At 40.6% G+C, this 18,188-nt stretch overlaps 1 protein-coding gene across 1 annotated transcript in view; it reads right to left on the bottom strand.

Moving 5' to 3' along the window:
- The window catches only part of Pi4k2b (phosphatidylinositol 4-kinase type 2 beta), a 37,859-nt gene extending 20,755 nt beyond the window's left edge, over positions 1-17,104 (bottom strand). Inside the window, exons 1-6 of the mRNA XM_008837333.3 lie at positions 16,692-17,104; positions 8,756-8,892; positions 4,856-5,056; positions 3,708-3,839; positions 1,796-1,949; positions 667-719 (exon numbers count right to left, since the gene is read on the bottom strand). Coding sequence (XP_008835555.1) covers positions 667-719; positions 1,796-1,949; positions 3,708-3,839; positions 4,856-5,056; positions 8,756-8,892; positions 16,692-16,941 — 927 coding nt within the window. The 5' untranslated portion in view covers positions 16,942-17,104. The remainder of the gene's footprint in view (positions 1-666; positions 720-1,795; positions 1,950-3,707; positions 3,840-4,855; positions 5,057-8,755; positions 8,893-16,691) is intronic.
- Positions 17,105-18,188: the final 1,084 nt, after the last annotated feature.

Below are 18,188 nucleotides of genomic sequence, written 5' to 3'. Positions count from 1 at the left end.
AGGTGGATCTCTGTGAGTTCAAAGCCAGCCTGGTCTACATAGTGAGTTCCAGGCCAGCTGGGGCTAAAGGGAAAAAAAACAAGGTGGATGGGTCCAGAGGAATAACACTGAAGGCTGAGCTCTGGCCTCCACATGTGTACACGTACACACACACACACACACACACACACACACACACACACAGTGCAATGTAAAAAAGTGACAGAAAAAGGATGAAAAGAAGGAAGAAGGGAAGGAATGAAAAAGAAGGAAGAGAAAGGGGATCAGAAACCAAGGCTCTAGCTGGGTGTGTGGTAAACACCTGCAATCAGGTTCTTAAGAAGAGGTAAGAAGATTAGGAATTCAAGGTCATCCATGGCAGCCTGGGCTACAAGAGACTTTAAAAAACACAACATACAGCCGGGCGTGGTGGTGCATGCCTTTAATCCCAGCACTCGGGATGCAGAGGCAGGCGGATCTCTTTGAGTTCAAGGCTACCTGTGTCAAAAAGACCAAAAAAAAAAAAAAAACAAAAAAAAAACAAACCCACACACAAAACAAATGAAAGCAAATAACAAAAACAACAAACCTACCCCTCTCACCACTAGCAACAAGATGAAGAACTTCAAGAAATCTGTTACAGAGACTGAATATATACTTTTAGTTGGTTGTTGAAATTTTCCTTACCTCACATTCAGTTTTCTTTTCATATTTGACTAGCCAATTGTCATTTCCTCTGTCTTTCAAAAGAAATAAAAGTCCATTAGTTGTTTTGTATGGAGAGTTCAATTTCATACCAAGTATAAATCTAATCACCTCATAATTTTTGAAATTTTCATTGATAGTATAATTTATCACAGAAAAGTTCCAATTTAACACAGACTTTAAAAAACCTCCTAAATGTGAGCTAACATTTACTGAACAGAAATCTCTGTGCCAGGCATAGTTCTGAGTGTTTCAGGTGTATTAACTGATTTAACGCTCTCCCTGAGAAGTAGGGACAATGTTAGATAAAGGTTATTAAAATGCTTCCTTCTCTTCACTGGAGGAAGAAAGCACTGACCCCTGTTGCTAGGCACATTTCCAAGTAGCCTCACCCAAGGTCAACACCGAAGCACTCCAGACCAGCTTTATTATTAACCTAACACCATATTAACTTGCAAAGTCAACTGAGAAAATTATATGATGCTTTTCAGAAGCTAATATAAGTTATGAAAAAATACTTAGACTAGTAGTTCTCAAACTCTAGAGTGTATCAGAATCTCTAGGAGGCCTCATGAAACACAAGCCTGGTCCCAAACTTGCAGAGTTTCTCCATTTATAGGTGTACGGTGGTGGCTGAGCTGTCTTTTGAACAGGTTCTCATGAAATGCTGACCCCAAGAGTATGAGGAACCACAGCTCTGGGCTGTGTACACATCATCGCTCCCTTACAGCACAGCAGAAATGAAAAGCTTAATGTATTATAAATTGTACTGACAGTTATGCATATCAAAATAAGGATCTAAAATAACACATTTAGGCTTGGATTTTTCATGTTATGAGGATAATATTTCTAGTCTCTAGCTGTGTCCTGCTCTTAGCAATCCTACCCTAGGGGACAGGGAGTGCTCCCTATGGCCTGGTAGGAGCCTGCTATGAGTCAGGTCCTCAGCACAGGATTAACTCTGCCCAGCAGAGTCATTATTACATCTGTTTCCCCAAACCCAAAGAGGAAGTGACCTTGGAATTTTTGCATCATTTTATGGGTTTGATTTCAATAATAAGAATCGAGTTTGACAACTAACAAGATTGAATAGATGAGAGAACTTCAATACCTGTATTTCTGATGATGTAATCCAAAATAACTAATCTTTCAAATTGTGACTGAAACTGTTTTCTAATATTTTCAGGCAAAGGTTCAGCTTCAAATTTCCTAAGCCAATATTCAGCCTCCTTGTAACCTTCAACAAATAACTGAAAGGAACCGATCTATAATTTTAAGAACTACAGTTAGAAAACAAAGTACAAGCATGAAAGCATTTTTTTTAAAAATTTTTTCAGGAGTATTATCACAGGATGCTACATAAATACAGTAAGAAAAATAGAAATTACTAATTTAGATAAGCCACACTTAATGTTATTTAACATATTAACTTAATCACAAGAACATACAGCAAATTTTAAAAAGGCTCAATTCTAGACTTTTAGGAGCTATTTTCAGATAATCGGAAAAGAGAGCACACATACGCTCTCAAGGTGACACTCCTACGAATGCTGCTTTCTAAAAATATGCATCAAAATAAATTTAATTGAGGAGGCCAAACGTATACTTTCCTTGGTTATTTCATAATAGTACAAGTTTATCTCGCTGAAGCAACACTGCAGTATTCTTTTTATACCATCAAATACAGAAAAATGATTTTTAAAAATGCAATGGATTCTTCAGGCAGATCAAAGACCATGTCATAAATATTAAAGAATCAGCTGACCACAGCTGTGGTCACAGTGGCTTCAAAGAGCCTTCCTTGACGACATGCCCATTTTAAAATGCATTTTTGGCCAGATGTGGTGGTATATGCCTTTAATCCCAGCACTCAGGAGGCAGAGGCAGGCACATCTTTGTAAGTTCAAGGCCAGTCTTGTCTACATAGTAAATTCCAGGCCAGTTAGGGTTACAAAAAGATCCTGCCTCAAAAAAAAAAAAAAAAAAATAGCATTTTTATTATTAAAATTACTAGTTAACATTAAATAATTTGATGGCAGAATACAAATTTCACCAGCAGATGACATATAGGTAATGAGTAGTCTATTCTGCCCCAAATGCAAGCAAACAAATCACTATAAAGAAATCTTTTTCTTAGCTCAACACTCTACATGCTTCTTGAAAATTTCAACAATTTCCTAAAGATTTTCTTTAAAGTACTTATAATTAAGGACAAGCAGTCATAAATATGTAAGTTACAGCCTCCTTAAGTAACACTTATTTCAGCATACCCAGGGAAGAATCCTTGGAATATAATTAAAAAGTAAAAAGAAAAGTTGGGTTAATTGTAAATTTCTACTCAAATTCTTTTATCTAGATATCTGCATACCAACAAAATTATCAGTTAAATACAATATTTAAAAATCCTAGAAATTCTAGACTGCTTTTCCCATTAGCCCTCTCCACTTCTTAGCTAGCTGCCAGTCAGCCCACTGAGCCTTACTCGGAGCCAAGCACTTGACATGAACTTCAGTTTATCCCAGTAATCTAAGAGGCAGTCATTTTCATTCCCAGTTTTTTAAAAAACTAAGACTGTATTCTAAGTAGCAGAAAGGCTGGAAATGGAACCTAAGTCTGATTCTAGACCTGTGCTATTCTCAATAATTATAAATCTTCCAAGCAACATCTTGACTCCTAACTCGATTAGGTATGTCTGTCTCTTTCTCTTTTCTAAGGACTGGATCTAGGACTTTGCATATTTTAGGCAAGTGCTCTACTACTAAGCTCTAGTCCTATTCTAGCTAGGCATCCTTTTTCTATGCCCTCGGAGCTCTGTGGATTTATGATCTTCTAAACAGGTTTATCAAAATGTATTGAAATTACTTGTTTACTGTAAACTCCTCAAAGAGGAAAAAGTTTTCTTTTTTATTATATCCAGAGCTTGTAGCAGGATGCCTGCTGCCTAGCTAATGCCTAGTCCTAGTCCCAGGAGCTCAGGATATAAAGGTCCAATTGCCTTGCAGGAAAATATTAGAGTAACTTACCTTGGGAGGAAGTCCTATCCGATGAAACTTTCTACCTACTTTTGGAACTTTCTCTAAGGCATACTTTTTGCCTTTCGACTTTGCACGGTCAATTGCACTGTAGTTAAATGTCTCACTGACAAGCCAAACCACCTAGAAACAGAGGTTTGAAAAATGATTAGAGTTTGTTCCAGTTTCCTTTCTCATGCTGTGATAAAACACTGAAAAAAACAACTTGGTGAAGAAAGGTTTTTTTTTGTTTTTTTTTCAGCTTGCAGTTCATCAGAAACTGAAGCCTAGACCATGGAAGAAAGATGCTTACTGGCTTGTCCACTTCCCCCTGGCTTGCTCATCTATAGCCCAGGCCCACTTTTCCAGGGATGGCACTGCCCACAGGAGGCTAGGCCCTCATATACCAAATAGTAATCAAGGAAATGCCCCACAGACATGCCCACAGGCCAGTCTGATAGAGAAAATTCCTCAATTGAGGTCCCCTCTTTCCCAAGTGAATATAGTTCCTGTCAAGCTGACAAACACTAATCAGCGCAATGGTATTTCTATTCACATACATCATCAAATTCATTCTAATGCTCTAAACGAGCAAAATCTAACCCTATAACAAGTTCCCAGAGAATCTACAATAGAAAGATCAGGGATTTTAAATGGCACATACTTCTTCCAAAAAAAAAAAAAATGGTATAAAAGCAACTGAAAATTTCCAGTGGAAAAAAACAGTTTTGAAGTATAGAATTAATAATGAACATTTTGAAGAAGGCATCAGGTAAAAATATATAAAGGTCCCAAAGAAGATATGAAGTACTGTGGTACATTAATAATCCTTCTCATCAGCAGGATAATCCTTCTCTGCTTCCTAAATGACAGTCTTTTCCCCCTTCTGTTAGCATCTTACAACTCACAGGAAGAGACATTCCATCAGCTACTGTGTGGATCTACACCAGAGTGCCTCAGACTGCTTAGTAGCTGAGGTTACAGGTATGTACCATGAGACTGGCTCTTCAATACTCAATATAGTACTGGTTGCTTGGGAATCTGGGATTATGACAAAAGGGACTCAACCTCAGACTCCATCATTAGGAGCTACTACTAAAGTGTTCACAGATGAGTGGCCTATAAGCTCCAAGGAAAACTGCAAACAATCTGTCCCTTACCTTTGTTTTTGGAACAATGCCAAGCTGAAGCTTTGTATCCACCAGGTAGGCACCAGCTTCAGAAAGGTATCCCTGATTAGGAAGCAGGCAGCCCCGGCCAAAGCAGCAGGGACAGCACATCTTATGAATGTATTTGGTCCACTTTGGGTTCTGCTGGCCATAAGGCTCTTCTGATTTGGGTTTAAACACACCAATAATATTCTACAGGAGAAAAAAAAAAGGTAGAAATCCTATTAGACTTCTACGAATGGATGACAATCTACAAAATGTACTATAATAAATAAGATTTAGGCATAACTCTCAGGTATTAAGGCTATTAATCCCAATCACATTTTAACAATTATTTTCGTTCAAAAATTTCAAATCAATAATCCTCTGGATCAGTAGTTTTCAAACTTTGCTCTGATAAACCTTACATAGTAAGACAAGGCTTTATGCCATTTAACCAGATTAACTGATTTCACATGCTGTATATTACTGGGCCTTGAAATTAACATACAATTCCATGGGGCTGGAGAGATGGCTCAGCCATTAAGAGCACTGACTGCTCTTGCAGAGAACCCAGGTTCAATTCCCAGCACCCACATGGTGGCTATGAACCATCCTTAACTCCAGTTCCAAGGTGAATCCAATGCCCTCTTCTGACCTCCGTGGCATTGCATGACATGGGTGCATTCACAAACATGCAGGCAATACACTCATACACATAAAATAAAAATAATAAATAAAATATATTTAAAAAACAAAAAAAAAACACCAAAAAACCTATGATTCCACCACACAGGCATGTGTGTGTGTAGTCTTGTTATACTCTTGTCCAGGCTGATCTCAGTTTTAAGACCTCCTGCCTCATACTGCTTAGTACCTGGGACTACAGGTATGTGTCATGAGACCTGGCTCTTCAGATGTATTTATTTATTTATTTATTTATTTATTTATTTATTTATTTATTTTTGGTCTTTTTGAAACAGGGTCTCCCTGTAGCTGGTCTGGAACTCCTCACTAGGTAGACCAGGCTGGCTTTGAATTCACAGAAATCTGCCTGCTTCTGCCTCCCAAGTGCTGGGATTAAAGGCATGCACCACCATGCTTGGCCTTGACTCTTCAGATTTTTAAATGTTTGAAAACTGCCACTTTATGTGAGGCAGTGCTATAACTCAGCATCTATTAAGGAGTCAAAGTATAAGCTGTCCACTTTCCCTACAATTCTAAAGAGGCAAGGACTCCATTAGAACTGCATCTCTACTACTAAGAACAGTGTCGGATACATAGTAGGCAACCAAGTAATTGTTAAAAACACGAATAAATCCAGTAACAAAAAATAATTCTCTAAAGAAAGTAACCTAATAAAATAAACTGAACATCTATGTCATCAGCACTGCTTTTCCAGTTATGTTTTTCATAAAACCAATTTTATTTATTTATTTATTTAATTCTTATTTTTTTAATAACTGGCTTAGAACTTGCTATGTTGACTAGGCTGGCCTCAAACTCACAGATATCCCCCTGCTTCTGCCTCCTGAGAGTTGAGAATAAAGGCATGTACCCTCCCAACCCCCCGCACCCCCCACATATGAACCAATTTTAAAATATTTATCATTTTTATTTTATGTGTAGGCGTGTATTGCCTGCATGTAGGTATGTGCACCTGTGTCGTGCAATGCCCATGGAGGACAGAAGAGGCCGTTGGATCCCCTGGAACTGGAGTTACGGACAGTTGTTAGCTGCCATGTGGGTGCTGGGATTCGAACCCAGGTTTTCTGCAAGACCAACCAGTGTTCTTAACCGCTGAGCCATCTCTCCAGCCCATGAACCAATTTTAAATAAACTCCCCATAAGAAAAAAAATTTGGCCATGGGTGGTAATACATACCCATAACCCTAGCACTTGGGAAGCTAAGGCTGGAGGCTAGTGAGTTGTAGGCCAGCCTGAGCCATATGGCAACTCCTGTTATAAAGGACAAAAGAAAAAATATTCATAGATGTGTCTTAGTACTAATATAATAAATGTCTTAATTATCTTACACAAGAAATAATTTAATTTTAAATATATATATTTTTTAATTTTTTATTTATTATTTTTATTTTATGTGTATGAGCATACTGCCTGCATGTATGTAAGTGCACTCATGTTGTGCAATGCCCATGGAGGTCAGAAGAGGGTGTCAGATCCCCTGGAGCTGGAGTTAAGGTCAGCTGTTAGCCACCATGCAGGTGCTAGGAATCGAACCTAGGTCCTCTGCAAGAACAGCCAGTGCTCTTAACCATTGAGCCATCTCTCCAACACCAATTTCTTTATAATGCAATAAACTCTGAATAATTAACTTAAAAAGCAACAAGAGGGCTGGAGAGATGGCTCAGCAGTTAAGAGCACTGGTTGTTCTTGAAGAAGACCCGTGTTCAAATCCCAGCACCCACATGGCAGTAACAACTGTCCGTAACTCCAGTTCCAGGAGATCTGACAGCCTCTTCTGTGCTCCGCGGGCATTGCATAACATGGGTGCACTTACCTACATGCAGGCGATATACGCATACACATAAAATAAAAATAATAAATAAAAATAAAAATAAAATTAAAAAAAAAAAGCAACAAGAACAAATTAAGGAATCAAGCTTGGAAGCCAGGCATGATGGCTTATACCTATAATCCCAGCACTTGGAAGGCTGAAGCAAGAGGATTACTACAAATCTGAGTCTAGCCTGAGTTACACAGTGAGTTCCAGGCCAGCCTGGGCAACAGAGTAAGACTCATATCTCAAAAATCAAAATACCAAAAACCAAAACAAAGAAAAAAACCTGAATAAATACTGATGTTACAAATGACAACATATTCTATTTTTTAAGAAATGGGGGTTGGAGCTGGATATAGTTTAGTTGGCAGAGTGCTTGTCTGGTATGCATAAAGCCCTAGGTTCCATCTCCAGCACCACATAAAACTGGATAGCACATACCTGTAATCCCAGTGTTTGGGAGGTTAAAGGCAGGAGAATCAGGAGTTCAACAGCTGGGGACACCTGAGACCAGGTTAAAAAAAAAAAAGGGAAGAAAGTTAGGGGAGAAGGGGAGAAGCAATTTGGGTCTCACTATGCTATGTTTAGAAGGTGTCGGTCTTAAGCAATTCATTCTCCTGCCTCAGCCTCCTTGGTGGCTGGAACTACAGGTATATAAGCTTATACCAGGGTATTTACAAATGTATTTAAATTTAAAAAAACTCACAAAACTATTCTTTAAAATCACTTTTAAACTATAACTTTAATTTTGAAAACAAAAATGATAAACTTTCTCCCCCATCAAAAAAGAACTGATGGTTACATATTACAGAGAACGATGGCACCAATTTTTGAAAAATTCTGGACTAAGTGGAAGAAAGTACATGTCAACTGCTGTTGGTGCTGGAATCACAACTCATCTCACTTTGCTGAACTGCAATACCTTCAAGCTTCAAACTGCCCAGCCTCCTTTCTTTGGTGTAAAGCTAGAAAAAAATATTTCTAGGGCAAAATATACCTTTGAAACAAATTAAGCATTTGGAAATGACATTAGGCAGTTTTGAAAGTTTTAACTTCCATTGTACTTGGTTGGTAAAAAGACTGTAGAGGAAGGGCTAGGACTATATGCATAACAAACCTACAAGTAAATATAGGCATAAAATAAATGCGTGAAACCTAACAAAGTATCAGAATGAATGACAAGCTTACTGGAAATGACCAGCTCCATTTCTATATAGTAGAGTAAAACAAAACAAAACAAACAAAACAAAAAACCAAACCACTAACTTATTCTTGGAAAAAGGGGTACAAATAGATTTAATAAGAAAATACCTTCAGAAACTCAGCCATTTCACATTTAAATTAGTATCTTCCAAAATATCTGTAATACATGGTACATCTGAAATTCTCACCCTTTTAGAATCCTTCACAAAGTAACTTCCACTTGACCCTTGAGAGATTCTTTCTGGGAAAACTCCAATTTCTACTGCTTGCTCTGCTCTCAATACAATATCAGCAAATTCTGGATCATCCAAGAAAGGATTCATCTCTGAAATCACAGTAATTACTGCATTATGAAGAGCAGCTGTGAGGGGGTGCACACTATGAACCCAAATGTGTGAATTAAGACAGTAAGGTACAGAAAAATGAAATCAAACATCAGAGAGACTACTTTGGTCCTCTGGGCTGACCCCCACCCCACTCTCACTTTGTGTGTGCCTCACACATGTATGCTTGAATGGAATGCATGGTGGTCAAAGGTCAGCTTTGACTGGTGCTCCTCAGGAACAGCCCACTTTTTTTTTTGTAAACATTTAGTGTATGTGTGTGTGTGCATGTATGTGCACGTGCACACACACAGATGTCAGAGGACAACTTATGGGAGTTTGTTTGCTCTTTCCACTATGTGGATCCTGGGGATCAAACTCAGGTGGTCAAGCTTGGTAGCAAGTACTCTTACCCTTCTAAATCATCTCACGAGCCCTGATTTTTTTGGGAGGGGCAGGGTCTCTCACTGGGATCTGGGGTTCACCAATTAGCCTAGGCTGGATAGCCAGAGAGTCCCAGAAATCTGCCTGTCTCTGCCTCTACAGCACTAGTATTACGAGTGCACTTACATGGTCTCCTCCTCCAGTTCTCTACACCTCTCCCACCGTCTTCAGATGATCCAGCTTCCTGTTTCATGAAGAAACAACCAGCCTTCAACCCATCTACTGACTCCAGTTCATGCTCCCCTTCCCTCCTTTCTCAGCACTCATCACTCCCACCATCGAAAACCTGGACTTCTGCCTCAACCCCCATTATGGTACTCAGCATCTCTTCTTCTATGCTAACACAGTTCAGGCTTTACTACCCCAAACTCACTCCCTCACCACCACCTCTCCCAAACACAATGCCATTCTTTCCTACTCCAGCTGTTTCCAACTCAGAATCTACCAGTTGCTTAGCCCCAAAACCTTGGACTCATCCATGATCTCGTACTCTCACTCTGCACACCTGAACGATCAACAAGTCCTAAGTATCCAGAACCCAAATTCTTATTGCCTCCATTCCTCCCATGTAATCCAGGTTTCTAGCAACTCTTGTCTAAATCACAAATCAATTCACAATCACATCACACCTTTGTACCAAATAGCTCTAGGGTTTACCATGTCTCTCTAAGCAGGAGGCCAAGTCCTTATGGCCTCTACACCCCCTTACCCAATTGCTGCTAATCTCCATTTGAGATCTGAGCTTATCACCTAAAAACTACATAGTTTATATACTGAACTCTGAGCAGACAAGGATTTCTTTAGTATATTCTCGGAACTTACACAATTCCCGGAATATTACAAGCACTCAATAATCACTTGTTGAATAAATTAATAATGAATCATTTAAAATGGAAGAAAAGCCAAAAGCTATTTCCATTTTAATTTGGAAGTTACTTCAATTCTATATGGACATGATGGTGAAAATTCAAAACATAATCAACTTTTATTACTTCAGACAGAAATAAAGCTGTTATTTTTACTAATTTTTAAAAAGTCTGTGCACGCCTTTAATCCCACCACTTGGGAGGCAAAGGCACTCGATCTCTGTGAGTTCAAGGCCAGCCTGGTCTACATAATGAGTTCCAGGCCAGCTGGGGCTACAGGGAGACTGTGGGGGGGGGGGGAGTCTGTGCTAAGAAAAATACTACAAAAAGGGATATTTTATCTACTCAAAAGAAGAAGTAGTCCAAGTACTTTAGTCATGTACCTCGAAAATCCTTAAGAATGAAGAAACTGCCCTTGTTGATTTTGAAGAAGGGCCAGTATTTGGTAGGCATTTATAGTTATTTGAATAACACAGGCACCAGTAATCATTATCTTTAGTCAAATGATATTTCTTACAGGCCAGGGATTCACAGTTTCTTAACAATGCACCAAGCTTGACGAGTTATTTATTTTAACCCTGTTCCTAGTACTGGGTACCTTCTGATACACATCACCAGCAAGTGATCTTGGGGCCAGTTTGCAAATACTCTCAAAAAGAGACCATTCCTTTTCCTTATTAGTGCTCCTTTTTCTGTGTCTGAAAACAAACTCAAGCCTCTTTTTCCAGAAATGAAGTAAGTTCCCTTTCCTAGACCTGCCAAGGGGAGCATATCCAAAGTCGACACAGCCCATTCTGTGACAGCCCTCCACCCAGATGTTCCTCTAAACCTTCTAAGCCTCCACCTCCTTCCACGTGGAATTGCAGGCTTTTCCACAGCCCAATTTCCTGCCTTAGTATTTCAATGTTCTTCCTTAAAAATAGGATTTCCAAAACCAAGGAAACCATTACAGAACACAGACACTCCAGTCCTGATACTAATTCAAAAAAAAGAGGCCCTGTAACATAGCATTAGCTATTTAGGATCCTGTCTAAACCGCACAACTTAGACACTCCTGTCTCTCCCGTCTTGAACAGTTCTTTGGGATATTACATGCACACGGTTACTATTAAAGGCTACTGTACTGATACACAGAGTACATTTTTTTAGTTCCTCATGGACATTCTTGTTGCTGCCACAGAATCCACAACCATTCTCTGAATATTTAGTAATTCAGCTTCAACCAAAAGCAGATCAATCAAGAGACACTTTCGTACAATAAGCCAGGATGTTCTCAGCCTCTTAATGAGATAGTATCTGCCTCACTGGAAAAAAGGCATTTTTTAATTTTTTTATTTGAAGATGGTCTGGATCAATGTACAAAGATATATATATATATATATATATATACACACACACACACATACACATATATGAAAGTCCCATCTACTGTCAGAGAAAAGGCTACACATCAACTATTCTCAAAGCAACTGGTTTTTAGTAGCTAATTTTTCATTAATTGTGTCATTACTAGCAATTATATTCTACAATTCTCTGGTTACTTAATTGAACACTGGTAATGAACTTAACTTGGGAGGGTACCCATAGACACCACACTGTTCTGTGCCCAATGTGCTATGGATGATTTGAAGGTTTGTTTTGTTGCTGGCATCTGGTTTGAGTTTTAATAGCCAAAGACATGGTTAACTACATTTTCTCTCTTTTTGTTGGGGGGGGCAAGGGGTGCTGGGGATTGAACCTGGAGCCCTGTGGGTACTTAGCAAACACTCTAACACCAAACTACATTCCTGGTCCTTGCCTTTTTTTAAAATTAAAATTATGTTTTAACTTTTAAGGAATAAACTATGTTGTTTTGATTTGTGCCTGTGTCAGGAAATTCTCAAAATTATTTTCTTTCTTAAAAAAAAAGATTTATTTTTAACTATGTGCATATGGGGGAGGGGTGTGCATGTGTTAGTGCAGGTACCTGTGGAGTCCAGAAGAGGGGGGTCAGATCCCCTGGAGCTGGAGTCATGTGCAGTTATGGAAACACTCAATATGGGTGCAGGGAACCAAACTCAGGCCCTCTGCAAGAGCGGTAAGCACTCTTAACCACTAACCCATCTCTCCAGTCTTCAAAAATACTTTCTACAGAGAATCTCAATTTTATCTTTGCAATGTCTTAGCTGCCAAGAGGTAGTGGCCACTGATCACATCTCACCTTCTCTAACAAAATGACATAAGCTCTAGGAAGTTAGTGATAAAGACTAGCATATGGAAGATCCTCAACAAATTTGTCTTAAAAATTAACAAACTATCCCTTTGACCACAGCTAAGGGTTACTATTGACCCTTTGGAAAAGAGTCTGTGAAACTGTTATTACTTTTTATATTATATTAAATATAAATATGCACGGTAACAATGAGTTTTCATTTTAAATAAATCAAAATGAACTCATCCTCCCTGGAGGATCAGAACTATAACTTAATCACCTTTCTTACATCTTCCCTGTCTTCCCCACTAAATATAATACTTTTAGAAACAGTGCTGAGTTTGGTGACTAAACTTGCCTTAGGGGTTCCAATGCTATTTGTCCTTCATATCTCCATCTGGACGCCATTTCCTCTGCTAAATCTTCCCTGGCCCCATATCTAGGACTTGCTCCATGCCCTCCATGCTTTCCCCATCGGAGCATACATATAGCCCATCAGCACTGTGCTAACTGACCATGAGGCATGTCTACTGCTGGTAGACATGCAGCAGTTAAGCATAGGCCTCCATCTGATATAGGTCACTATTCTGCCCTCAAGACTTGCCTTCACAGGCACCCAGTAGGCACTCAAATATTTGATGAATGATGTATTTCTGTAATAAATGGAAAAGAACAGCTGTGCATTTGTTTTGTTTGTAATTCACTATGTAGCCCAGACTGGCCTCAAACTCATGATTGATCCTCCCACCTCAGGCTCCTAGAGCTGGGGTGCAAGAGTGACTGACCATACTCAGCTTGGAACACCTGTATTTTTATTTTAAAGACAGGGTCTCCCTATAGTCTCAACTGGCCTGGATCTCATTATGTAGACCAACCAAGCTAGCCTCAGTGTCATAAAGACCCACCTGCCTCTGCCTTTTGAGAGCTATGATTAAAAGGCATGCACCACCAGGCCCAGGGGAACAGCTGGACTTTAAGCACTGACTGGGGGAAAACCTGTAGCATGTCACTGCTTAGTTTCAAAAGCTCACAAATGCCAACACAAGAAACACGTACTCTTTTAAAGAGATTGTCATCATCTCTAACCTAGATTAAGCAATGCTGTTATCACCAGCTAGTAGAAAATCTACTGTGATAGGCATCAGAAACTCCCCAGAACTAGCCCTATGAAATTTATCACATTACATTGTTCAGCATATGGTCTGTTAGCCAAGAAAATATGTGACATTATCCCTTCAGTTCTGTTTTAGTTCAAATAATCAGTTTGCTTTAACTTTGTGGACATAATTGGGTTTCTGTCACATTAGCTGCTCAGTGACCTTAAAAGTCACGTGCTGGCTCCTGCTATCCTGTGCCGTATGGGTATTTTGTCTACTCTTACTCCAGTATCCGTCTAACTCCACTCATCCTCCTACTCCCACTTTATCTTTCTTCTTACTTTTGGATGACTACAAGGCCATCACCTCTTCTTAGAGATGCTGAAAGCCATGAGGATGGCTTGTGAATACGTGTTTTCTTTTACACTGGTTACTCTGTGAATTCTGTCTTCTAACTGGTAGGCTCTCCAAAGGCTATGTGTTCAAAGTCTATATTAACTAGAACCTTGAAGAAGTCACTTCACCACACCCCCATTTTGCTTCTTTATTAAACCATTTTATTCTAATATTTACTGTTATTTTTAGACAATCTAGTTATGTAACCCTGGCTGGCCTGGTACTAGATAGACCAGGCTAGCCTTGAACTCATGACAGTCTTTCTGCCTCAGCCATCTCAGTGCTGGAATTACAGGTGTGCACCACCACGCCCAGCTCCCCTTGAGAATATAAAAGTAGTATTCACTTCATAAGGTGAGTTTTATTATAAACTACTGCACGTGAAGAGCATGGAACTAGGTCCAATACATATGAGTAGTACACAGGTATTAGCTACATCACCTTTACTACAAGCTGACTCACTAATTAAAATAACTGAACACTGACCTAACAACTAACACTACAGCTTATACTATGTCCAGACTTTGCCAACTACCTTGCTAATATAAAGATAATAAGACACATGATATTCTTTCACTGGTTCAAGTACATAAAGTCCTTGTTTGTATAAAAAAATATAGTTAAGCACCCCAAATGTCAATATTAACCTAAAAGCAAGAATGTCTTAGAACTAAAGGTTGTTTCATGGCATGTGAACAGTAAGGTGGGTTAAGAGGACAAGGGAAGTTAATGGACATATTAAGAAAAGCTAAACTCAAAAAATCTAGTTAAATTATTCAATGATAAACATTTTAGGAGTCTGTTTTAAACACCTTAAGCAGCTTTTATATTTTGAAACTATTTTAAAATCCAATTTAAAAGAAAACTTATGTAATGATTAAAAACAGGAGTTGTTTTAGAACATAGGGCTCATAGCATGATGGACAAAGTTCAGGACATAAAAAGAGAACAAGGTTCAGTCCCAGCTTTACCACTTCCTGGGTATCTGACTGGGCAAACCACCTACTCCTGTAGTTCTAGGAATGGTCAAATCTTTGTAGCTTTACTCATTTTCAACTCTCACAACAAAGATGAGGGTTCATGACAACGAACCTACTGTGAGAACTAATGAAATGTCAAAACCCATCTTAGCAAACTGCCAACTGTAATAAGAAATATCACCACTGGGAAGGCAGCAGTTCAAATAGTCCGTGTGTTTTCTAAATGCCATATTCTTACCCACACGTTGACTTTTTCTAGTCTTCATACTATTTTAAAAAAAAAAAGATCTCATGGGACTGAAGAGACGGCTCAAGGTTTACAAGCACTGGCTGTTCTTGCAGAGGACCTGGGTTCAGTTCCCAGCACAAACATGACTGCTAACAACCATCAGTAACTCCAGTTCCAGGGGATCCCATACTCTATTCTGACCTACTGGGCACTGCACTACACAGGGGCACTTACATACATGCAGGCAATATACTCATACACATAAAATAAAAATCGTATGGGCTGGGGATGTACTACTTAGTGATAGAGTGCTTACCTAACATGTGCAAGGTCCTGGGTTCAATCCCTAGTACCCACAAGTAAATCTCTTTAAAAAAAAAAAAAAAAAATCTTCCTTTCAAACAATCAAGACACTTTGAAGACCTTGGCCCTAATTAAATCTAACTTCATCCAGTAAGTCCGGGCAGAAAAAGGCAAGGTAGCAGCCATATGAATCTTGGCTGCCTCACAGACAGGACTCTATGTAATATATGGCCAAAGTGTCCACAAGCTAGCTAAATCCGGGGTCCATTTGTGAAGATGGAAAACTTTACATTTGTTTGCTTTAACTGTTACTGCAAACACACATTAGCTAATGTCATAACCATAGCAGACATGAGGGCCAGACCCATTTCAGAGACCACTTTCTTTGGATCTCTGATTCATTCTTATTTATGTTTGAATAGAAATTCAGCTAGAATTTGAGTGACTTGTTCTGTCCCAAATCCTTCCAAGGCACATAAACACATTAGTAGTAGCACGCCAAGTAAAAATGAGCAACTCCAGGAAAAGTAAGCAATATTAATAAAAACTTCCGTCCCCTGTGGCTTTTCCGGTCACACCGCATGATAGTCTAGAACAGTGCACACATTACATCTTTAGATCCATCCTAACACCAACAGGTGGGAGCTTTTATAGACAACCCTGTCTGGCCTCCAGCTGGGAGTCCTACCCCATTTCAACAGAGTAAGCTCAACTCCATCACCCAAAACTCACTTCAGAGATCCAGGCCAGGAGGCCGAAATTTTCCTCTCAACATCGTTTACCTCTCTTTTCAAAAGCAGCAATCCACTTCAAAATTTAAAGTGTTTTTCTTTTTAATCGCACCAATACAGAAGTGACTCAAGAAATACAATCTTTGCAAGCGCTGGCTGCAGGATTTCATCTGCCTCTGCCCCCTCTGGCTAAACGTCACAATAGCAACATCTAATAGAAAGTTTTGAAACCTGTCCCGGCGGCAAGGACTATTCTTTCTATGCATTTCCTCGCTTGCCATCCACCTGGCAAACTCACCACTAGGTAGCTCAGAGTTCTGAATTCAGACTCAAGTCCAAACTTAAACAAACAACTTAACGTCACCGTCCCGTGCTAAGTTTTCTTCGGGGTCTGGTACCAACTGGGACTTACTTTGTGGGGTAGCCTACAGGGTCAGAACAGAAAGCCACAGGCGGCCTACAGCAGAGGGAAGGTGAGGGCAGGGCAGCGAGTGCCGGGCGGGAAGGGGATGAGCGCGAAGGCGACCTACGCGGGACCCCAGCCGCGCGGAGCCCGGGACGCACCTGAGTTCCCCACGCGGGTCCGGTGGGGCTCGGTGGACGGACCGGCGGAGGCCCCAGCGTCCCGGGCCGGCATCCGCGACTCTTTTTCGCCCGGCTCGCGGGGCGCGGCCGCTCCCTCGTCCATCTGCAGCCTCACGGCGCTCCCCGGCGCGCCCCTCCGAGTCTGGGCCCAAGCGACGCGCGGTAGCAGCGGCTCCCGCTCCTCGTCCTCTTCCTCCTCTGGGCGGCCGGGATCGTTCGGCTCGGCCATGGACTCCGCGGGTGACCTCTGCCCTTCGGCCGGATCAGAGAGGCCGCCGGGCTCTAGGCTGCGGCCTCAGCATAGCGCCAAGCCCCAGGGGCTCGCACCCGTGCCACCTCACCAGTTCACCAGCCCGCGCTCTCGCCCTGCGCCGGCCCCGCCCTGCCGCGGGCCACGCCCCGCCCCTCGGCCCCCCTCCCGGGGCGCCTGCCTCACGCCTGCGCAGAAGAGCCGGGCCGGGGGCGGGGCCAGTGCGGGGCGGGGCGGGGCGGGGCCAGCCACCTGTAGGGAGGCGCTGGAAGGTGTCCTATGTAGCTGCCATTGTCCCCCTTAAAGTACTGGGATGAGAGCCATTTCCAGAGGTGCGCCCCCTCTAACCTAAGTAGTCCACGGCCTCTGTTACCATACATTATATAGATTATATAGATTTATTTGACTAACATTTTCCACTCGATGGCCATGAAGGCAGGAAGCATCTTTTCAGACATTCTTTTTTTAGATATGTATTTATTTTATATGTCTGAGTGTATTGCCTACATGCAGGTAAGTGCCACTATGTTGTGCAATGCCCACTGGGGTCAGAAGAGGGAGTAGGATCCCCTTGAACTGGAGCTACAAATGGTTGTTAGATGCCATGTTGGTGCTGGGAATGAGTCCAGGTTCTCTGCGAGAGCATCCAGTGCTCTTAATCCCTGCGTCATCTCTCCAGCCCCTTTTTCAGACATTCTTGACCTTGGTAGTTTGTTTTTTTTCCTCCTACTAATCTAGCTAGAGGTTTATCAATGTTTAAAATCTTTTTCAAAACCCATATATTAGCTCAATTTTGTTTTCTAGCCTATTGATTTTTGCCCCTTATTACTCATTTGTTTCACTTCCTTTTCTTTGTCTAGTGTTTTAGTGAATATTACAATACTGATTGAGGACTGGCCTACTTTTAAAATTCATACCTTTAAAGCTATGAGTTGCCCTCTAAGTTTTGCTTTAGCTGCATTCCACTGTTGCTGAGATACAGTGCTTTCATTTTCATTCAGCTGAAAATAGATTCCAATTACTCTTAGGATTTCTTCTTTTTACTTTTTATTTTTCTTTTGCTGTATTAGAGACTGAACCTGGGTTCTCATGCCTGCTAAATAAGTGCTCAACTACTGAGCTACAGCCTCACCCCAAGATTTCTTCTTTGATCTACTTCTTTGAACTGTGTTAATCTCTAAATATTTAAAGACTTTTCCAGATATGGTTATTTCTAGTTTAAGTAT

The sequence above is a fragment of the Nannospalax galili genome, unplaced genomic scaffold (assembly GCF_000622305.1).
Source record: "Nannospalax galili isolate Female #2095 unplaced genomic scaffold, S.galili_v1.0 scaffold777, whole genome shotgun sequence".
Lineage (NCBI taxonomy): Eukaryota > Metazoa > Chordata > Mammalia > Rodentia > Spalacidae > Nannospalax > Nannospalax galili.
Note: the sequence above shows the minus strand (reverse complement) of the source record. Positions and strands in the feature narration are given on the sequence as shown.